This window comes from Symphalangus syndactylus, chromosome 12 (assembly GCF_028878055.3).
Source record: "Symphalangus syndactylus isolate Jambi chromosome 12, NHGRI_mSymSyn1-v2.1_pri, whole genome shotgun sequence".
NCBI classification, from domain to species: Eukaryota; Metazoa; Chordata; class Mammalia; order Primates; family Hylobatidae; genus Symphalangus; species Symphalangus syndactylus.
Genome location: NC_072441.2, coordinates 134,061,567 through 134,079,784, shown reverse-complemented (window position 1 = coordinate 134,079,784; position 18,218 = coordinate 134,061,567). Strand labels below are relative to the sequence as shown.

Sequence of the window (18,218 nt, the reverse complement as noted above, 5' to 3'; positions counted from 1 at the left end):
GAAGTTCAGTAGTCCCCCAGTTTTTCGCAGGGTTGAGTGGGCTTTCTAGGGACTCTGCCTCTGGGCTGTGAGTTTGCTGAGTCCTGCTGCCCGTTCCTCTGGGCTGGGCTGCGTGTTGTGGGAGGCCCAGTGTGCTAGTAGCCCCTGGCAAGCCCTCCCTTTAGCCTGTGTCCTGTCTGCCTTAACACCAGGCTTTGTTTTGGTAAGTGCTTTATTTTGGAATCTTACCCACCGGTGGGATTTGGGTGGCCCTGTGGGGTGGGGTTGCTACCTCTTTTCTTCACCTTCCCCCTCCATTGGCCCCAGCCAGTGGGGTCTGCAGGAGTCCTGACTCACCTCCCTGATTCTCGTCACCCCCAGCCCCACTGAGCCCCCTCCTCCTCCCCAGAGCACAGCCAGTGACCTGGGACACAGCTTCACCGACACTCAGCCTGGCTCTGCCTGGTGCTTGCTCACCCATCGTCCGTGTCGGCCTAACTCAGGCCTCAATTTCTCCATGTATTTAAGGCCCTTTCTTGTGTTTTATTTTACCTGATTTGGCTTTGTGTGGCTTTCCTTCCTTTTGTACTAATGCTTCTCTCTGATCTTATTTGCATTCAAATTACCTCGCCAGGTGGTTCACCAATCAGAGGTAAGAATGCTGTCCGTGCCTCTCGCCACACCACGCCTTGCCACTGCCGTCACCTCCACTCCATCCCGTCTAGTCTGTCACCTCCCCATCCCCATCCCAACCTCTTCAGCCTCCTCATCTCCAGATCCGGCACCCCCAACACCACCGGCCACCACACACATCCACTCTCAGTCATTCCCTCCTGTGGACTCATCCATTGCAAGTCTGAATTGTGAAGAGACTCGCCGGGCCCCGCCTTGGACGGCAAGTCCTGCTGCCCAGGCCTTCCAGGCCATCCCCACAGAAGGGACCCCATCAGCTCCTACTGTGAAACTTAGCCTGTCCCCCGGCTTCCCTAGACAGAAAAGCTTCCCGGGAGGTTGACGAGCATGACCAAGCCTTGCCTTTTCTCTTGACAGTCTCCTCTTTTGGGGGGACCTCAGTTATTACTTGACTTTCCCTTTAGTATCCTGGCTCTGCACTGTGGTAGAATGAGGATCATCCCTTCAGCCTGGCAAGGATTAGGAGGAACATTCACTTAAGACTTCCGTGTAGGTGCTGGGATGACAACAGGGAGGTAAACAGGCTCGTGCGTAACTCCATCACCTGACCTGGCAGCTCGGAGTCCCCGCTAGGCTGCCTCCATGCAGCAGGGCCCTGCAGCCTAAGAGTTAAAAGCACAGATTCTGGACTCAGGAAGATCCGGGTTCAAGTCTGACTTACCACCTATGTGATCTTCAGAAACTCAGTTCATCTCTCAGAAGTGTGTTTCCTCTTTAAATTGGGCCACGGCCACCTGCTGCACAGGGTCATGAGAATTAGAGGAGAGGAGGATGTGTGGTGTCTGGTGCAGAGCAGACACCTGTAAAATGGTGGCTTGTCTATTCACATCATTTTCTCTCCAGTCCTCTCAGTGTCTGGGCACATCTAGACCTTCAGAGCTGAGGACCAGGATGGCCTCAGGGAAGAGCAGCTGCCTTCCTGGGTGCTCTCTTGCCCATCACCCGGAGGCCGGCTCTTGCTTCACCTGGCAGCCCCGCAATCCCCCTGCCCATCTACTCAGCCTGTGCTGACTCTTTGCTGTCCCTGCTCCTGGGTCCTGGTGTTGGTTCCAGATTCGGGGGTTTCTGTATGCAAATAGGCACCCGGTCTCTGTTAGGCCCCCTGACCACTCTTAGGCTCTTGTTGCAGAGGAACCTCCTGTTTTCTGGGTCAGAAATTCCACCCAGGAACCACTTTCTGCCCCAAGCCCGTGGCACCAGCCACCAGGTCTCCCCCACCCCACCCCACCCACACCCCCCTGCCTCACTGAGGTGACCTTAGGGCAGCCTCGACCCCTCAGGGGCCTGAACCCCACCTGCTTGAATGAACATTTTCTGTACCGGTGTCCATCCATCCCATTAGCATGACCTGTTGAGTGCCCATCAGGGCTGCTCTTAAAGGAGATGGTATTTGGCATGTGCACTGGGCCCTGGTGCTCCCTGGCACCTGGTGGGGAGGGCTGAGGCCAGCACCAAAGAGGCAGGCTGGTCCTGCGTCCTGCATTGGTGGCCTCCCCTCTTCCTTCACCTCCAGCTCCTAGCCCCCTGGGGGTTCCCAGTCCCTCCTGCTGCCCTGGGTTAGATGGTGGAAGAGGGACATCAGGTAGTGAGGTGGCTATAGGTCAGACCCAGGGTGGTACCCCTTTGGGCCCCAACCATGAGAGCATGACTTGGAACTCTTCCTCTGGCTCCTGTCCAGTCCAGGCAGGGGGGGGCCCGGCAGCTTCTGTTCGTGTCCTGTTGTGGGTGTGATTGTCCATCAGCCTGGGCCCTGGGAAGGTGGGGGCTGTCAGGTCAGGCTGGCTGTTCTGTGCAGGAGGTGGTTTTGTCAGACTGTCCTGTGGGGGTTCTTAACTGTTGGACCGTCCTGTGTGGGTGTAATTGTCTGTTGGATTGTTCCAGGGAGGGGTGTGCTGCCTGTGCCCGGGGTGTTTCTGTCACAGACAGCTTGCCCAGTGTGCTTTCACAAGCAGTTTTTTCAAGTGTTTATTGGTGGGGCCAGGGGATGGCCAAGTCCAGTGGGTCCGCCCCCACCCTGCCGCTCTGCCTTGGCCTCCCCCACCAGGACCTGTCAGAACTGGCCTCAAGCCCAAGATTCCTCCACCCTTTCTGAGGAATCTTTTGCTACCCACCCCGATCCTGGCTCCTGTCTGTCCGTCTGCGGCCAGAGCAGCCCCTCAGGGCACTGGCCCGAATGGGAGCTCCAACCTCCATTAGCCTCTTGAATTATGCAGGAGCCGTGGTGGGTCGAAGCACTTTAGCAGGACAGGGTTGAGGAGAGGAGCCGGAATGGGTGGGGCTGGCGGGGAGGGGGTGGAGCAGGAGGGGAAGATGGTGCTGGGAGCAGAAGCTGCTGGGCACCAGGCCCCCAGGGCAAGCCCATTCCTTCCTGGTGGGCGGCAAATTCTCAAGCACCAGCCTGATGAGGGCATGGCGTGCTTGTGAATCCCAGACCCGCCAGTCTGCAGGCTGCTCCCACACCTGGCTCTGACTGGCTTAGCGAGGCTGCGGGGCCAGGAACACTAACAGGGATGTTGATTGGGAAACAGCCTCCAGTACTGGCAAGAGTGTGGCAGAAACTGAATGGAGCTGGGGGTTGGGGTACGGTCCCTGGCAGAGCAAAGACGGGTCTTGCTGGACCGTGGGGAGCATGAGATTGTGCTCCAAAGCACAACGCTTGGTTCTAGCCAGGAGGCCACTGGACTCTTCAGGGAGAGCTTCCTGGAAGCAGCAGGGGTGCCAGGGTGTGGCCTGGATGAGCTTCGACATCTGGTCAACATCAGCCACAGATGCTGTCGAGACCTCTCACCGTGTTCCAGGCCACACTCGACATGGGCCGTGCCTGACCTCTCGCTTCGTGTCCCCACAGGTGCCTTGCAGATAGAGAGCAGTGAGGAATCCGACCAAGGCAAGTACGAGTGTGTGGCGACCAACTCAGCAGGCACACGTTACTCAGCCCCTGCGAACCTGTATGTGCGAGGTAAGGACTCAGGCAGTGCCTGGCCCCTGTCACCACGGAGCTGTGCTGCACCTGCCGGGCTCTCTGCCCAGAGCCCTTGGTGCAGACACGCAAGGGACTGCCATGGGCCCAGTCTCTTCTCCTTCCTGCTTCTTTCTGCAGCAGCGATAGCAGCAGCAGCAACAGCTCCCACTGGGCAAGCTCCTGGCATCTGCCACTACTTTGCCTTCCTTTCCTGCAGGCCCATGGGGAAGCAGCCACTCTTGGGAGCATTTGTATCTCTTGTAGGTCCTGCCACATGGGCCCGGAGCCTCATGGGAATTTGGAGCCATCCAAGCCGACTTCTTGGTGTATGTGCATGTGTGTGTGCACACACAGGCACACTTATCTGTGTGTAAATGCATGCATACCTGGCCTGGCTTTCCTTCAGTACATCCTCCTGCCTGCTGCAGCGTGGTGGGCTCCAGAACCACCATGGCTCTGGGCTTTGGGGTAGTCAGGCCTCAGGAATGGACCAGGCCAGGTGAGCCTATCCTCTGACCAGGTCTGCCTGGAGCCTTCCTGGAGGAACCCTTGTGCTCAGCTGTGAGCCCCTGTGGTTATGTTGCCTCGGGTGAGCACCTGGTGTGTTCCAGATGTTCCTTGCTGGGAGCAAGTGGACAGTGTGCTTTCCGGAAGTCCCAAGTTCCCAGCAGAGAGGAGCCTGGGGACTGCTTTGGGGTTTCCAATCTCTGCTGTGCTCACAGCCTAAGGGTGACTAAAGCTGGCCACGTTGCCCTTTCCTGAGAACACACTGGGTCTGGTATACAGGTGCCCAGGAGGGGTCCTGAGAGCCCCTTCTGCCCTCACACTGTCCCCTCACCTAGCCCTCGTGCACAGATGGATGTCATTAAAAGTTAAACTGTCAGCCGGGTGTGGTGGCTCATGCCTGTAATCCCAGCACTTTGGGAGGCCGAGGCAGGCGGATCACGAGGTCAGGAGATCGAGACCATCCTGGCCAACGTGGTGAAACCCCGTCTCTACTAAAAATACAAAAATTAGTTGGGCGTGGTGGCGCGTGCCTGTAATCCCAGCTCCTCAGGGAGGCTGAGGCAGGAAAATCGCTTGAACCAGGAGTTGCAGTGAGCCGAGATCGCGCCACTGCACTCCAGCTTGGTGAAAGAGCAAGACTCCATCTCAAAAAAAAAAAAAAAAAAAAGTAAAACTGTCTCCACCCAGGGGTTTTGTAAAGGAAGGTGGACGTGGCTCCTTGCAGTAATGATTCCATCACGCCAAGTGCTTAGCGCGGCTTCCTGAGGGGTGTCGTCTGACTCTCCACCCAGTGCACTTGGTGGGTGATGGCGGTGTCCTCTCCGACTCTTTGGGACCATGTGGTCAGACTTGCTTACTCAGAGCAGAGAGAATTAGGCTGTCAACCAAAATACACTTATCAAGGGGTTGCTGTCTGTCATGGGAGAGGGTGGTTCTGGAGAGGCCACAGGCTGCCAGCCCATTTGGTGACCAGTTGAGCTGCAGAGGAGCTATTTGTGCCGGGCAAATTGTGCTTCAGAGATTATTAAAGATGCCTCATGAGAGGTGGGGGCATGGGATGGGAGGTCCCCTAGCTTACTGTCAGGTGTCTTGCTCATCAAGGCTCAGGCCTCAGGTCAGCTTGTCTGTCTTCAGGAACAAGAGCCTGAAAACGTCCCAAATGGCCTAGAGGAGTGGAGTTGTAAGCGGCACAGCCTTGGCCCCACCCTGCCCCAGGCAGAGTGTCTGGCAGGCATGGGGGCTGGCGAGTCCACTCCAACCGAGGAGCAGCTGGAATGACCCTTCTCAAAGATCTGCCTCCTCCCACCCTGACTATCGCAAATGCTGTGCTCTCTAGAGCTCTGCTCCCAAGACTGTAGGGTCGAGAGAGTGACAGTTCCAGGCCTCAGCAAGAAAGCCTTTGTCTGCATGTGGCCGCACCAGGGAGAGGAGAGGCCCAGTAGAGCCACTGTAAACCCAAGCCAGCTGCAAGGGCATGGCCTATGGGCACATTTCCCAGGGCACAGCTACAGGAGGCAATGCTGAGGCAGGAGAAGGCCCAGAGGTGGATGGACCCCTGCATTGTCCTCTTGACTAGGCAGCATTCTCTGAAGTCACTGTTACACTGGCCCCAGCCCTGGAGGCAGAGCAGTGGGTCTCTTCGGAGATCAACGGAGCTCAGCTGCTGTAGCTGGCAGCTCAGTCACTGCCCAGGGAGCTCTTACGTGCAGCCCCTTGGAGCATCCCTGTCTGTGGGGCTCCCTGTTTACACATGGTAGACTCAGGCAGGGCCCTGACTGGCTCCTGCCATGGCCCATCCCCTACCCCTACCAGCTCTTCTTGAATCTACCCTTCCGGCTCCATCCCCACATGCCTTTTGGTAGGAAATATGGGGGTTCCTTTAGTTCCAGCCCCACTTGCCAGGGACTCCAAAACAGCCAAACCTGACTTCTGTTGTCTCTCTCACACACACATACGACGTTCCTGTAGGCCCTGATGTCTCAGGACCGTTTCTAAGCTCTGTCCCCAGGACCTGCCTCATGTAGACCCTAACTGAATCTACACCACCCTGCTTTGCCAAGAGCAACCTGCCCCATAGGCCCAGGATAGGCCCTGCTGTCCTACTGACAGGACTTCCCCACACCTGAAAGGCCCTGCTCCCTGGGTCCCTTGCCTCTGGTGTCCCCACCGCTCGTCATCTCATGGTTGGCAAAACCCCTGCCTTCTGCCCTCGGCAGTACTAGCCGCCCTTCAGCCCCAGCGCCTGGGGACAGCCTGTACTGGGCTGACCACCAGCTCTGCATCCTGAGCCCTGCTTGTGGGTGGATGGCTGTGGAGGAGTCCCCAGTGCCAGCCTGCTCGCTGGCCTGCACCCCATCCATCTCCCAGCAGATAGGCTTCGAGGTTTCCTCCCACAGCAGGCTCCTGAGCCTCAGACGGCTTGATGTGGACTCTAGCCCTGAGCTGCTCAGCCGCAGCACTGTTGACATTTTGGGCTGGATGATTCTTAGTTGTGAGGGGCCGTCCTGTGCATTGGAGGGTGTTTAGCAGCATCTCCCGCTCACTACGTGCCAGTAGCACCCCTCAGTCAAAACAAACTTTGCAACATGTCACCTGGGGGAAATTACTGATGGCTTCCCACTGCCATTGTCTCCACCCATCTGACTCTTCTCCTGTGTCCACTGGCCGCAAGGCTTCGTCTCCTCATCAGACTTGGCTTCGGTGTCTACCTCACATCTCCCTTCTATGCCCCAAATTCTCAGGGCTCCCAGTGTCGCTCTCTGAGGCCACGCAACTGCTACATTTAATGGGACAGTACACATGAAGCACCCGGCACGTTGCCAGGCACACAGGAAGCACTTGCTAGTCAGTAGCCTCTGCAGCTAGCACTTGGCTACTAGTCAGTAGCCTCTCTGATAGCACTGTTGGGGGGATGTGTCATCCAGTTACATCTGACTTTGTTCACAGTTGCCCGCAGCTCCACCCACAGTCTAGCAGGCCCAGGCACGCTGGGTGGGCCAGAGCCTTTCTCCGTCACCACCTGACTCTCCCTGAGTGACTCATTCTCTCCTTCCATCTACAGCTCTCTGGGTGTACAGCTGCTGGGGCCAGGGTGGAGCCCTGCCCTCCTCAGAGCCTGGCCTCCCTGTGCCAGGACTACCAGCCTTCCCCCTTCTCTCCAGGGACCTGGCTGCGGGGCCACAGCTGTCTAAAACAGGGACAGTGCCTTTCTCCCCACAGGTGCCCAGACATGCTCCTCACACTGGTGGTGTGTGTGGGGGTGGCTTCTAGTGGCTCGTGTACCTTGGCAGGTTTGTGGGCTGGGTGGGCCTTGACCCCAGAGCCCAGTCCACAGAGTCTGTCTGAGCTGTGGGGTGCGTGTGAGGCATGGGGGCCTGCCTGTGCCCCATTTCCACCTGCCCCGGCCCCACCCTCGGCCTCCCTGGCGCCTGCTGGCGGGCCTCAGCCCTGTCCACCATGTCCTCCATGAGTCCTGAGTCTTTTGTGAGCGATGTGGTTCGTGTGCACCTGTGTGCATGTGTGTGTGCGAGGGGGCACAGGAGTCTCGTCTCGTCTCCGTGCTGTGTGGGCAGATGAAGGTTGGCCTGTTTTTACTCTCTCTGTGTTTCTCCTTGTCTTTTTTTTATTCCCTCCTCATCTTCATCGCACTCTGCCATCAACCCAAACTCTCATCTCTCAGATCAGCGAGAAGGTTGGTCCTTTTCACTTCTTATCCATCTACAGTTCGCCCGTCGATGGGACGCGCCTGTCAGTAGGGCCCAGTGGGCTCGGTCAGCTCCCTCAGGCTCACTGCGCCGTGCCTGCCTGCCAGTGTCTGTTGTTTGGGCCGGCGGGCAGGCAGGACCAGGGATGGGTGGGCAGACCCCTGACCTGCATGTTCCTGCTGCTTGAGTCCCTGGTGCACCACGTGTCTGCATGTCCCCTTAGCCTGGTTCCCCTGCAAGGGTGGTGGGGTGGGCATGCTGCATGGCATGAAACTGCACCCCACCTTTGCACCCAGGCCGGGCCAGCTGTCTGATCCAGGCGGTGCTCAGGAATGGTTGTGGGGAGCTGTGGTCAGAGAGAGGTGTAAGAGCTGTAGTGCTTTGTGTGCACCTGTGGGACCTTTCACCGCCCTCCTCGCCTAGAGACCCAGGCTCAGCCAAAACCACTGGAACATTAAGGCAAGAGGCTAGAGTAGGCTGTCCTCCCAATGTCCTGCAGCACAGGGCAAAAGTCCTGCAGTGTGTACCCTGTCCTTGAGGCCCTCAGGTCCCCCACCAGGGCTTAATGGGGCAGTCAGCCCTCGTCTGCCTCAGGGAGCTTGGTGTCCATGGCGCAGGGTGAGTAGCGTCATCTTGGCACCTTGAGGAAGTCTCCCATGAGGTTGTCTTTTCCTTCTCCAGCCACATCCAAATTAAGACCCTCCTACCTGCCCCAGGCCCCTCTGCCCAAGCTTCCCAGCTAGCTCCCGTGTCTGCCTGAGGGTGGAATTTAGCCCACCAGCCAGCTAACTGACATTCCTTAGCTTGATGCTTTGCATTCAGACTCAAGTTGCTTCTACCTGGAGTGACTGAACGGTCAGCTGCAACTTAGCAGGATCCATATGGGAGCCTGGAAGTGGCCCCTGACTCAGCCACAGGTTAGGAAGGGTTTCCTGGAGACTGTCCTTGAGCCCATTCCAGAGCAGGCCTGTTTGGGGCTTTGTTTTCCGCCCCACCCTTGGAGCCAGACCCCCACCCCTCATGCTGGGGTTGGCAGCAGGGGCTAGTGGTCATTCATGTATCACATGGTCTGTGTGGTCAGAGGAGACTCACCTGTCCATTGGGTTTTGGGAGTTTAGGATAGCAGTGTAGGACAGGCTGAGCCTCAGGGAGCAAACCCAGGCCATCCTGGTTCCCTCTGCCACATCCTCTATGGCTTGAGTTTCCTCTGTGAGGGTGAGGGAGCCAGTCGAGAGGAGGGCTATAGCCTCGGCTCAGATATCAGCCCTGAGCATCCATCCATATGCACTCCTGAGCACTGGGGCATTTCTGTTACACCATTTTGTTGACTGAGCATATCTGCCAGGGCCTCCAGAAAACAGTCATCAGCAGAGACAGTCCAGCCCACAGTGGCTCCTTCCATGCCCCTTCCTCTACCCTCCTGGTCCCTCGTCCCCTCCCTTCCCCCACCCCACCCCTGCCCCACCCTATGGTCCCACCAAAAATAAGCACATGCACAAATATTTAGCGGGAAGGCAGAAATGAGTTTTTAAATATTCCAGGGGGGTTTGCCGGGCTGGTAATTTGTTTGGTGCTGATAATTGCATCTTACATTTTTCCAGCTTTACTTAAAACGGTGTGCCGGGTATGCCGGCATTTAATTACTGCTCTGCGGCAGCCACAAGGTTATTTATTAAAGAGTTATTTTATCTTGATACAGTGGATCCTGCCCCTCATCCCCTCCTTAATGTTGTGTTATTTTCATCAGAGAAATTTCTCTGAGTGAATGCAGATTGCGGGGCTGCCTCCCCCTGCGATTAGGCTGTCACTCTACTGAATGCTGATGCCTCTCGGTGCCGCACCACCCTATTATAGGGGGTTGTCAGCGCAAATAATTAGACTTAAAAGTTACAGCTGAAATATAATCCAGAAATGGCAGGGCCCTGTTTTGGAAATTGTCTGTAAAATGTCAGCACTAAGGATGCACGGGGAACGGTAATAGACCGGCATTGTTGGAGCCCAAGATTAGACCTTAAGTGCATTTTTCCCAGCTCCAGTTTTTCCTTCCCTGCTGTTGCTTCTGTCAATAGACTGTCCAGGGTGAGGCCTGCTCCTTTTTGGAGGCCCCGCGCCTGCAGCAGTGGGAGGAGGATGGTTGGGGCTGCTGCAGTGAGATGCCAGCCACTCCAGCCTGTTGGCGTGGGGGTGGCTGTCTGGGCAGGTCGAGGATGCGGGTCCCTGTTGGCACTTGGAATACAAGGAGGTTGTCCCTTGCCTGTTTCCCCCACCCTTCCTCTGTAGACGTATCCTGACCTCCCTCACATGGAAAATGTCTCAGTCTCAGTAAAGTATCTGCGTGGCTGAAGCCCAGTGTTCTTGTGAGAGTGAAGGTGCTGTGCCCAGGAGCCTCTGGACCTGAGGCCCTTGCTTCGTGTTGCAGGTGACCCTAAAGGCCGCTGTTGACCTCTCACACTTATCCCTAGCCCCTAGAGTTCTCCCTGTCACCTGCATCTAGGAGGGAAAAAATAAACACAACTATTCTGTGAAGCGCCTCAATTTCCTGACAGCCGCAGGAGTTGGAGGCTTTAGAAGGCGTGGCTCAGCCAGGCGCGGTGGCTCACGCCTGTAATCCCAGCACTTTGGGAGGCCGAGGCGGGTGGATCACGAGGTCAGGAGATCCTGACCATCCTGGTTAACACGGTAAAACCCCGTCTCTACTAAAAATACAAAAAATTAGCCGGGCGTGGTGGCGGGCGCCTGTAGTCCCAGCTACTCGGGAGGCTGAGGCAGGAGAATGGCGTGAACCCGGGAGGCGGAGCTTGCGGTGAGCCGAGATTGCGCCACTGCACTCCAGCCTGGGCAAAAGAGCAAGACTCTGTCTCAAAAAAAAAAAAAAAAAAAAAAAAGGCGTGGCTCAGGGCATTGGCCTGACCTCCAGGGCTGATCCATGAAGTCTGCCTTTTGGCCTGAAGACCCTGTCCTCCAGGGACAATTTGGGGGTAAAGTCCAGTCAAGTTTCTAGGTTGGTGCCCAAGGTTTATTGGCCAAGGACCTACTTCCTTCTGCTGGGGCTCTTTGTCCTGGTATCCAACGACCTGATTAGGCCCCATGATTCCACCACTGACTGGGGTCAAGCCTGCAGCCATGACCTCTCCCTGGCACAGGCTGTCTAAACCCATCTTTATGCCCGCTGGAGCAGCATCCCCTCCTGCCAGCCTCTGCTAATTCTGATGCTTCTCCCCAGAGCGTTCTGGGTTTTTTTTCAGGCCTGTCAGCCAGGGCTCGAAAGGGTGACAATTTTTCATCACACAGACCTGCTCCTACTACGTATATAAACTTGGTCATGTGGCTTGGTTTTAAATCAGTTCCCTTGACTGTAATTGGCAGGTGATAGCATCTACAGCATGGAAACCTGCACCTAGTAGGTGCTTAAGCGTAGCTTCCCTTCCCATGAAGAGGAGGAGACGGGGCACCCACTGGCCGAGAGGACAGGAGAGATTTGGTTCATTAAGGCTGCTCCTCTGTGCTGCCCCCACCCCGCTTCTGTGGCAGGCCTGGACCTGATCTGCAGACAGACCTGCCTGCCTGTGCCCGTCCCTGAGGCCCATCTCCAGAGCAGAGGGAGGGCATGCACCGCCAGGCTGGGTGGTGGTCCTGGCTGAGCCTCCTGCTCTCACCTTGGACCATCTGGGGAGCGTGCTCAGAGAGTCCTTTGTTGCCATGAGACACTTGCCAGCCATGCCCCGGGATCCACCTGTTCTGCCACAAGAACTGTGTCTGTGACATGCTGTCATCATTGGTAGAGACTCCTGGCACTAGAACAGATGACAGAAACCCACTTATACCAGCGTAAGCAAAACAAGGAACTCTTGTGTTACAAATCTGAAAAGTGTAGTAGATTTGGTGCTGGGCAGGGCGAGATCCAGGTACTTAAACAGGTTGGCCAGGCATTTGTCTGTCTGTTTCTGAGCTCTCCTCTCCTCTGTCGACATCTTTGTTCTCAAGCAGCTTTTCCTGTGTGTTGGGAGAAGCCATCCCCAGCTGCTCTAAGCTTAGCTACCTCAGTAGAGAGAGAAGGTCGCTTTTCTCATAGTTTCTGTGGAAGTCCAAAGGCTGTTTCTCCATAGTCAGATCTGGGTCACACGCCCCATGTACGAAGAATGCGGGTAGAAGTGGTTTCCTTAAAGACAATGGGAATGCTCATTGATTTGAGGAGGAGGCAGAACCCTGAATGTCTACAAGACACTCTCGTGCCCTAGGTGAACCTGGGGACACAGATCCAGCCCACCAGCACCTGTCAGGCCTGGTCTCTGGGGCTGCCGGGGTTTGGGTTCTGTCTGGAGCACAGAAGTAAGGCAGGCTGTGGAAGGAGCTGAAGCAAGTGCTGAGTTAGGTAGGGTCTCGTAGGCTGGGCAGAGGAGTCACTGGGAGCCATGCAGGAGCTTGTTAAACAGGGAGTGGCATCAGATTTGTGCCAGCTGTTTGTGGAGGGCCCGTGAGCAGGAATTGGGGCAGGGGACAACAAGGCAGGAGGACCAACGCAGAACCCATTGCAGCAACTCAGGGAAGGATGATGGTGGCTTGGACTTTGGTGGTGGTAGTTGCCTGTGTGTGTGGAGAGAAATACGTGGATTTGGAAGATATGTTAGGCCGCACTGTTGACAGGACCTGGTGACTTGCTGAATGTCTGATCTCTGGGCCTCAGTTTTGACCCCGTATAGTGAGGTCAGACGTTGGACCGGGTGGTCTCTGAAGTTGCTTCTAGCACTGGTTCTGTGATTTGGGGCTGTGTGAGCAGCATATTCTGGTGCTTATAGTGGACATGCTCCTGAAGTGGTGCTGTGGGGTCTTTGCATGCCTGGGCCCCGCAGCGAGGGTCCTCAGAGACCAGTGCTCTCAGCAGTGCTCTTGGGTACTGACTAGCCTGCTGCCTGCTGCCTTTGGCCCTGCGTGTGAGAGTGCCCGTGTAGGACACACCCTGGCCTCTGCTCACCAGCTGCATGGCCCATCTGCATGCCAGACATGCCTGTCCACGGCTGGGTTTCGTCACCTCCCTTCCCTCTGCATGTTCCTGTGTCTGTGCCAAGCTTACAACTTCGGGGGGGGGTGGTTCTAGGCTGTACCCTGGACTGAGAAGCTCAGAACAGCTTCTGGTGAGGGGAGTCCAAGGCTGGAGGTCGTGGCCAGGCACAGCCACCTCTCCCCTTGAGACCCTTGTTTGTTGGCGCAGGAAGCCGTCTGTTCGGCGCCCTCATCATGTTACTGCCATCGTCATGCCCATCCTGCCCGCAGACCACGTTCCTGGCCTGCCCTGACCTCTGCCCCTCCCCAGTCCTCCTGAGGGCAGCCCTTTTGCTTAGGTTCCCAGGTTGTGTCCTGAGCATGGCTGAGACCCTGGCAGGTGGCCCTGCCACTTGCCTTATTTCTTTCCCTCAGGCCATGGACTGGAGGTGGAGGCAGTGACTCCACAGCAGGTGGCTGTGTCCCTCTGGACTGGCCTTCTGCTCTGCTCAGCCATGCTCTGAGGACCCTCCACCCTAGGGCCTGCTTTCTCTCCCTGGTGTGCCAGCCAGGAGCAGGCAGAGATAGGCCCTGGAGGACACCCTGGGTTGTGGTCCTGACCAGGCCTGGACCTTGTACTGAGTCCCTGTGTGACCCTGGGCAGACAGGACCTTCCTGACAGGCCTCAGTTTCCTAGGCTATAAAATGGGAGCTTGGTTGCAAGATCTCTCATTGAGTAAAACATTGTGTTCCAGACAGTCCCTGAGTGTGGGGGCCGCTTCTAGGCTGGAAGTGGGTGGGGTGGGAGTGGATGGTGAGCTGGGGTCCGGCGGTGCCACCCCTCCTGTCTCTGAGCATGGGTTTGGCTCTGACCAGAGGGGCTTCCTGGATGAGGGGCCCCTGCCTTTCCATGCAGTCGTGTGTCCTGCCCGGCCTGTGAGTGCCTCTCTCCCTCCTCCTGCAGTGCGCCGCGTGGCTCCTCGTTTCTCCATCCCTCCCAGCAGCCAGGAGGTGATGCCAGGCGGCAGCGTGAACCTGACATGTGTGGCAGTGGGTGCACCCATGCCCTACGTGAAGTGGATGATGGGGGCCGAGGAGCTCACCAAGGAGGATGAGATGCCAGTCGGCCGCAACGTCCTAGAGCTCAGCAATGTCGTGCGCTCCGCCAACTACACCTGTGTGGCCATCTCCTCGCTGGGCATGATCGAGGCCACAGCCCAGGTCACAGTGAAAGGTGAGTGTGACAGGTGCTGTGACCAGTGCCCTCCCTGTCATCCGGGAGGTCCTGGTGGTGGGCGAATGTGAGCTGGCTGCCATGGGCACAGGCATGGCTGAGGGATTCTTACCCTTTCCTGGGTGTCCCTGCCCTGGGGTCCTCCAGCCCTTAGAGGGAGGGAGGGAGGGATTTCCGTTATTAGCCAGCTTAATGATAATAGTTAAGGCATATTGAGTTTCTCGGTGGCAGACATCATGCTAGCAAGCACAGTTGATTTTGTTTTTTTCTGTTTTACCCTGGGAGATAGGTGCTCTTATTATTTCCATTTTTGAAACGAGGGAACCGAGGCACAGAGAGGGTGTATCACTTGCCTAGGGTCATACAAAAATAAATGACAGAGCAGGGACTTAAACCTAGTGTGGTCTGAATCCGTAGCTCACCCTCCTAACCACTACATAGTACCAGACCTTCAGGTTTAATAGCCTTCCAGCAAGAAGGGTGTGGTAAAATAGTAGGGGGAAGTGTGTTCTCTCTGCCCTGATACCTGGGGACAGGCACACATATATTACACATATGTCACATATATATAACAGATTCTGGCCAGGCACGGTGGCTCATTCCTGTAATCCTAGCGCTTTGGGAGGCCAAGTTGGAAGGATTGCTTGAGCTCAGGAGTTTGACATCAGCCCACTTAACATAGTGGGACCCCCATCTCTACAAAAAAAAAAAAATACGGGGCGTGGTGGCACACACACCTGTGGCCCAGCTACTTGGGAGGCTGAGACAGGAGGATCACTTGAGCCCAGGAGGGTGAGGCTACCGTGATGCAGTGAGCCGTGATCACGCCACTGCACTCCAGCCTGAGCGACAGAGCGAGACCTTATGAAAAAACAAACAAACAGATTCCTTCCTGGTCTCCCTGCTTCAATTCTCAGCAGCCTCTGATCCATTGTCTGTTTTGCAGCTTGAGTGATCTTTAAAAAATGTAATTCAGGATCAAGTCACTCCCTTTTAGGAAAGGGAGAAACACCTTCCAGTGGCTTCCCGTTGTTTTAGGATACAGATCAGGATCCTCACTGTGGTCTCCCAGGGCCACTGGCTTCCCACCCTGTCACGCGCCAGCTGCCCAGACACACGCTGCTTTCCGTTTGCTGTGCCCCTTGCCCGGCCCCTTCTGTCACTGGCTTCATGTACCCCTCCAGGCCTCAGCTTGGTGATGCTTTCCTTCCCTCAGCACCCTGATTCCTGCTGTCCTTGCACGTGGCAGAATCATGAGTACGATCGACTCGTTTATTGATTCTCTCTTGTACTGAGGTGTAAACTCCATGAGAGCAGGGATGTGACTGTGTGGCATTGTAGCCCCAGCACAATGTCTGGCATTGAGTGGGTGTTTGTTAATTATTTGTTGAATGATTGTGGACTCAGGACCTTTCCACTTCAATTTGAGCCAAGCCACAGGGTCTGTAGGGCCAGCAGCCCCATCACTCTTTCTAAAATTCCGGGCCAGTCCCTAAGGAAATATCTCCCCTTCCCCTGCCTATTACACATACTGTCCACCAGGTGGGCTCAGGTGACCTGCAGAGGCAGATAGCTGCTACCCAGTCTGGGTGCCTTTCATCTACATGGGACTGCAAGGGTCACGTCACCTCCAGGTCTGTTTGTTAGATGAGTCGTGTGTGCTGATGGGAGGGTCCAGTGAATCCCACAGTTGATATGTGTACATACTAAATGACCCAAGGCCTGGCGGGGCACTGACAGGCCCGGCCACCGTCCCCCACTTGTGCCTTCAGAGGTCACCATAGCTTTTCCAGCCATTTTTCAAGGTAGGCTGTGGGTATCAGCCACACTCAGGTGGCCCCACCAGGTATCCTGGATAATCCCCAAGTCTAGGGTTAGTTCCTAAGGACCTTGACCTCGGGCAGCTTTGAGCCTTCCACTTTGTCTCCAGCTCTTCCAAAGCCTCCGATTGATCTTGTGGTGACAGAGACAACTGCCACCAGTGTCACCCTCACCTGGGACTCTGGGAACTCGGAGCCTGTAACCTACTATGGCATCCAGTACCGCGCAGCGGGCACGGAGGGCCCCTTTCAGGAGGTGGATGGTGTGGCCACCACCCGCTACAGCATTGGCGGCCTCAGCCCTTTCTCAGAATATGCCTTCCGCGTGCTGGCGGTGAACAGCATCGGGCGAGGGCCGCCCAGCGAGGCAGTGCGGGCACGCACGGGAGAACAGGCGCCCTCCAGCCCACCACGCCGCGTGCAGGCACGCATGCTGAGTGCCAGCACCATGCTGGTGCAGTGGGAGCCTCCCGAGGAGCCCAACGGCCTGGTGCGGGGATACCGTGTCTACTATACTCCGGACTCCCGCCGCCCCCCGAATGCCTGGCACAAGCACAACACCGACGCGGGGCTCCTCACGACCGTGGGCAGCCTGCTGCCTGGCATCACCTACAGCCTGCGCGTGCTTGCCTTCACTGCTGTGGGCGATGGCCCTCCCAGCCCCACCATCCAGGTCAAGACGCAGCAGGGAGGTAGGTGGGGGCATGCCGGCCGGGCAGCCGACGGCAGAGAAGGGGAGGCTGAGGTTGTGGCGGCGCCTCTTCCCCTCCCTCGGCTGTGAGGTTAGGGGCTCTTGGGAGGATCAAGGTGCCGTATTCCATAGATGTGTGGTCAGTTGGGATGTAGGATAAGGGTGTGAGGTTAGGACCTGACTTCCTCGGCTCCCTCCTCCCTGGGCACCCGTGACCTCATGCAGACGAGGCTGACCTGCCTGCTGTGGGGTGTTGCAGTGCCTGCCCAGCCCGCGGACTTCCAGGCCGAGGTGGAGTCGGACACCAGGATCCAGCTCTCGTGGCTGCTGCCCCCTCAGGAGCGGATCATCATGTATGAACTGGTGTACTGGGCAGCAGAGGACGAAGACCAACAGGTGTGCAGCGGGCAGAGAAGTGCTGAGGGGGTCTCCTGGTCCCTGAGGGTCTGTGATGGGCTTAACCCAGGAGGGTGTTTTCTGGATTCTGTGGCTTATGTGAGCACAGCCTCTAAAGTTTCTGCTGGAGGCTTGGTGGTGCATGCGTGTCATGTGGCCCGCACAGCCTGTATGAATCTGGAGTCATTGTCACCCTGTGCTAGGGGCAAAGTCCCCAGGGTCTGCCTTGGGTTTCCTAGGCTCTGTGGCTCACATGGCTGGCAGAGCCCTAAAGTTTCCCCAGAAGCCATGTGTCCCAGGTGGCTCCTGTGGCCCATGTGGTCTGTGAGGTACCTGTGGCATGGGCTAAGCCTTGAGTTCCTTTTGTGGTCCATGTGGCCTTATGGTGTGGAGCCAGTCGTGGAGCCATGGTGGGTCCAGAGGTGTCACATTGCAGCCCATGTTGGGGAGCAACCTCTGAGTGACCTTTGAGCTCAGAGCCGTCAGTGAGTGCTCCCTACTCTTCCCAGCACAAGGTGACCTTCGACCCAACCTCCTCCTATACACTAGAGGACCTGAAGCCTGACACACTCTACCGCTTCCAGCTGGCTGCACGCTCAGATATGGGGGTGGGCGTCTTCACCCCCACCATTGAGGCCCGCACAGCACAGTCCAGTAAGTGTCTCCCAAGTCCACTGCCTGTTACACCTGGGCTGGGACACACACACACACACGCGCGCACACACACACACGCACACACATCCTTCCCCCCTGGACCAGGCGGGTGGGGTGGTCAGGTCTGCTGGCCAAACCGACCTCTGGCCTGGGCTCTGAGTCTGGGCCTCGGGAGAGGGCCAGGTAAGTGCCTCCCAGTCTGTCCAGTCCAGGCGGCTGCTGCCCTCCCTGCTCCCTGTTCAGCCTCCTGCCCCTCTTCCCGCCCATGCCCCACACACTGCCCAGGTAAGTTCTGTGTCTGTGCCTCATCTCCGTCCCCACTCTGTGCCGGTCACACTAGCTTAGCTGATGGGCCATCTTCGGTGGGTCTGCCATGTCCCAGACCTGCTTTGGCGGCTGTTTCTCCTCCCTATGGCCCCGCATCTCGTCTCCCCATCACCCACGTTCCCTTCCTCATACTCCCGATGAAAGTTACCTGGGAGCCATGTGATCACCCTGAGCTGACTGCACTCGGGGACAGGTCTGAGAATGCGGCCATGTGACCCAGCCTGCCCATGTGTGCCTTGAATTGTGACCACGTGGCCATGCAGGGGACTGT

The 18,218-nt window shown here is 56.9% G+C and overlaps 1 protein-coding gene across 16 annotated transcripts in view; it reads left to right on the top strand.

Moving 5' to 3' along the window:
• Positions 1-18,218, top strand: part of PTPRF (protein tyrosine phosphatase receptor type F) — a 98,199-nt gene that overhangs the window by 49,083 nt on the left and 30,898 nt on the right. For 11 of the 16 annotated variants that reach the window (XM_063627583.1, XM_063627584.1, XM_055255144.2 and 8 more), the window contains 6 exons: positions 614-631; positions 3,521-3,631; positions 13,790-14,059; positions 15,990-16,571; positions 16,830-16,966; positions 17,476-17,620. In XM_063627583.1, coding sequence (XP_063483653.1) covers positions 614-631; positions 3,521-3,631; positions 13,790-14,059; positions 15,990-16,571; positions 16,830-16,966; positions 17,476-17,620 — 1,263 coding nt within the window. Of the gene's footprint in view, positions 1-613; positions 632-3,520; positions 3,632-7,820; positions 7,833-13,789; positions 14,060-15,989; positions 16,572-16,829; positions 16,967-17,475; positions 17,621-18,218 lie in introns of all 16 variants that reach the window. The other 5 variants (XM_055255145.2, XM_055255140.2, XM_055255137.2 and 2 more) reach the window with 2 other exon arrangements.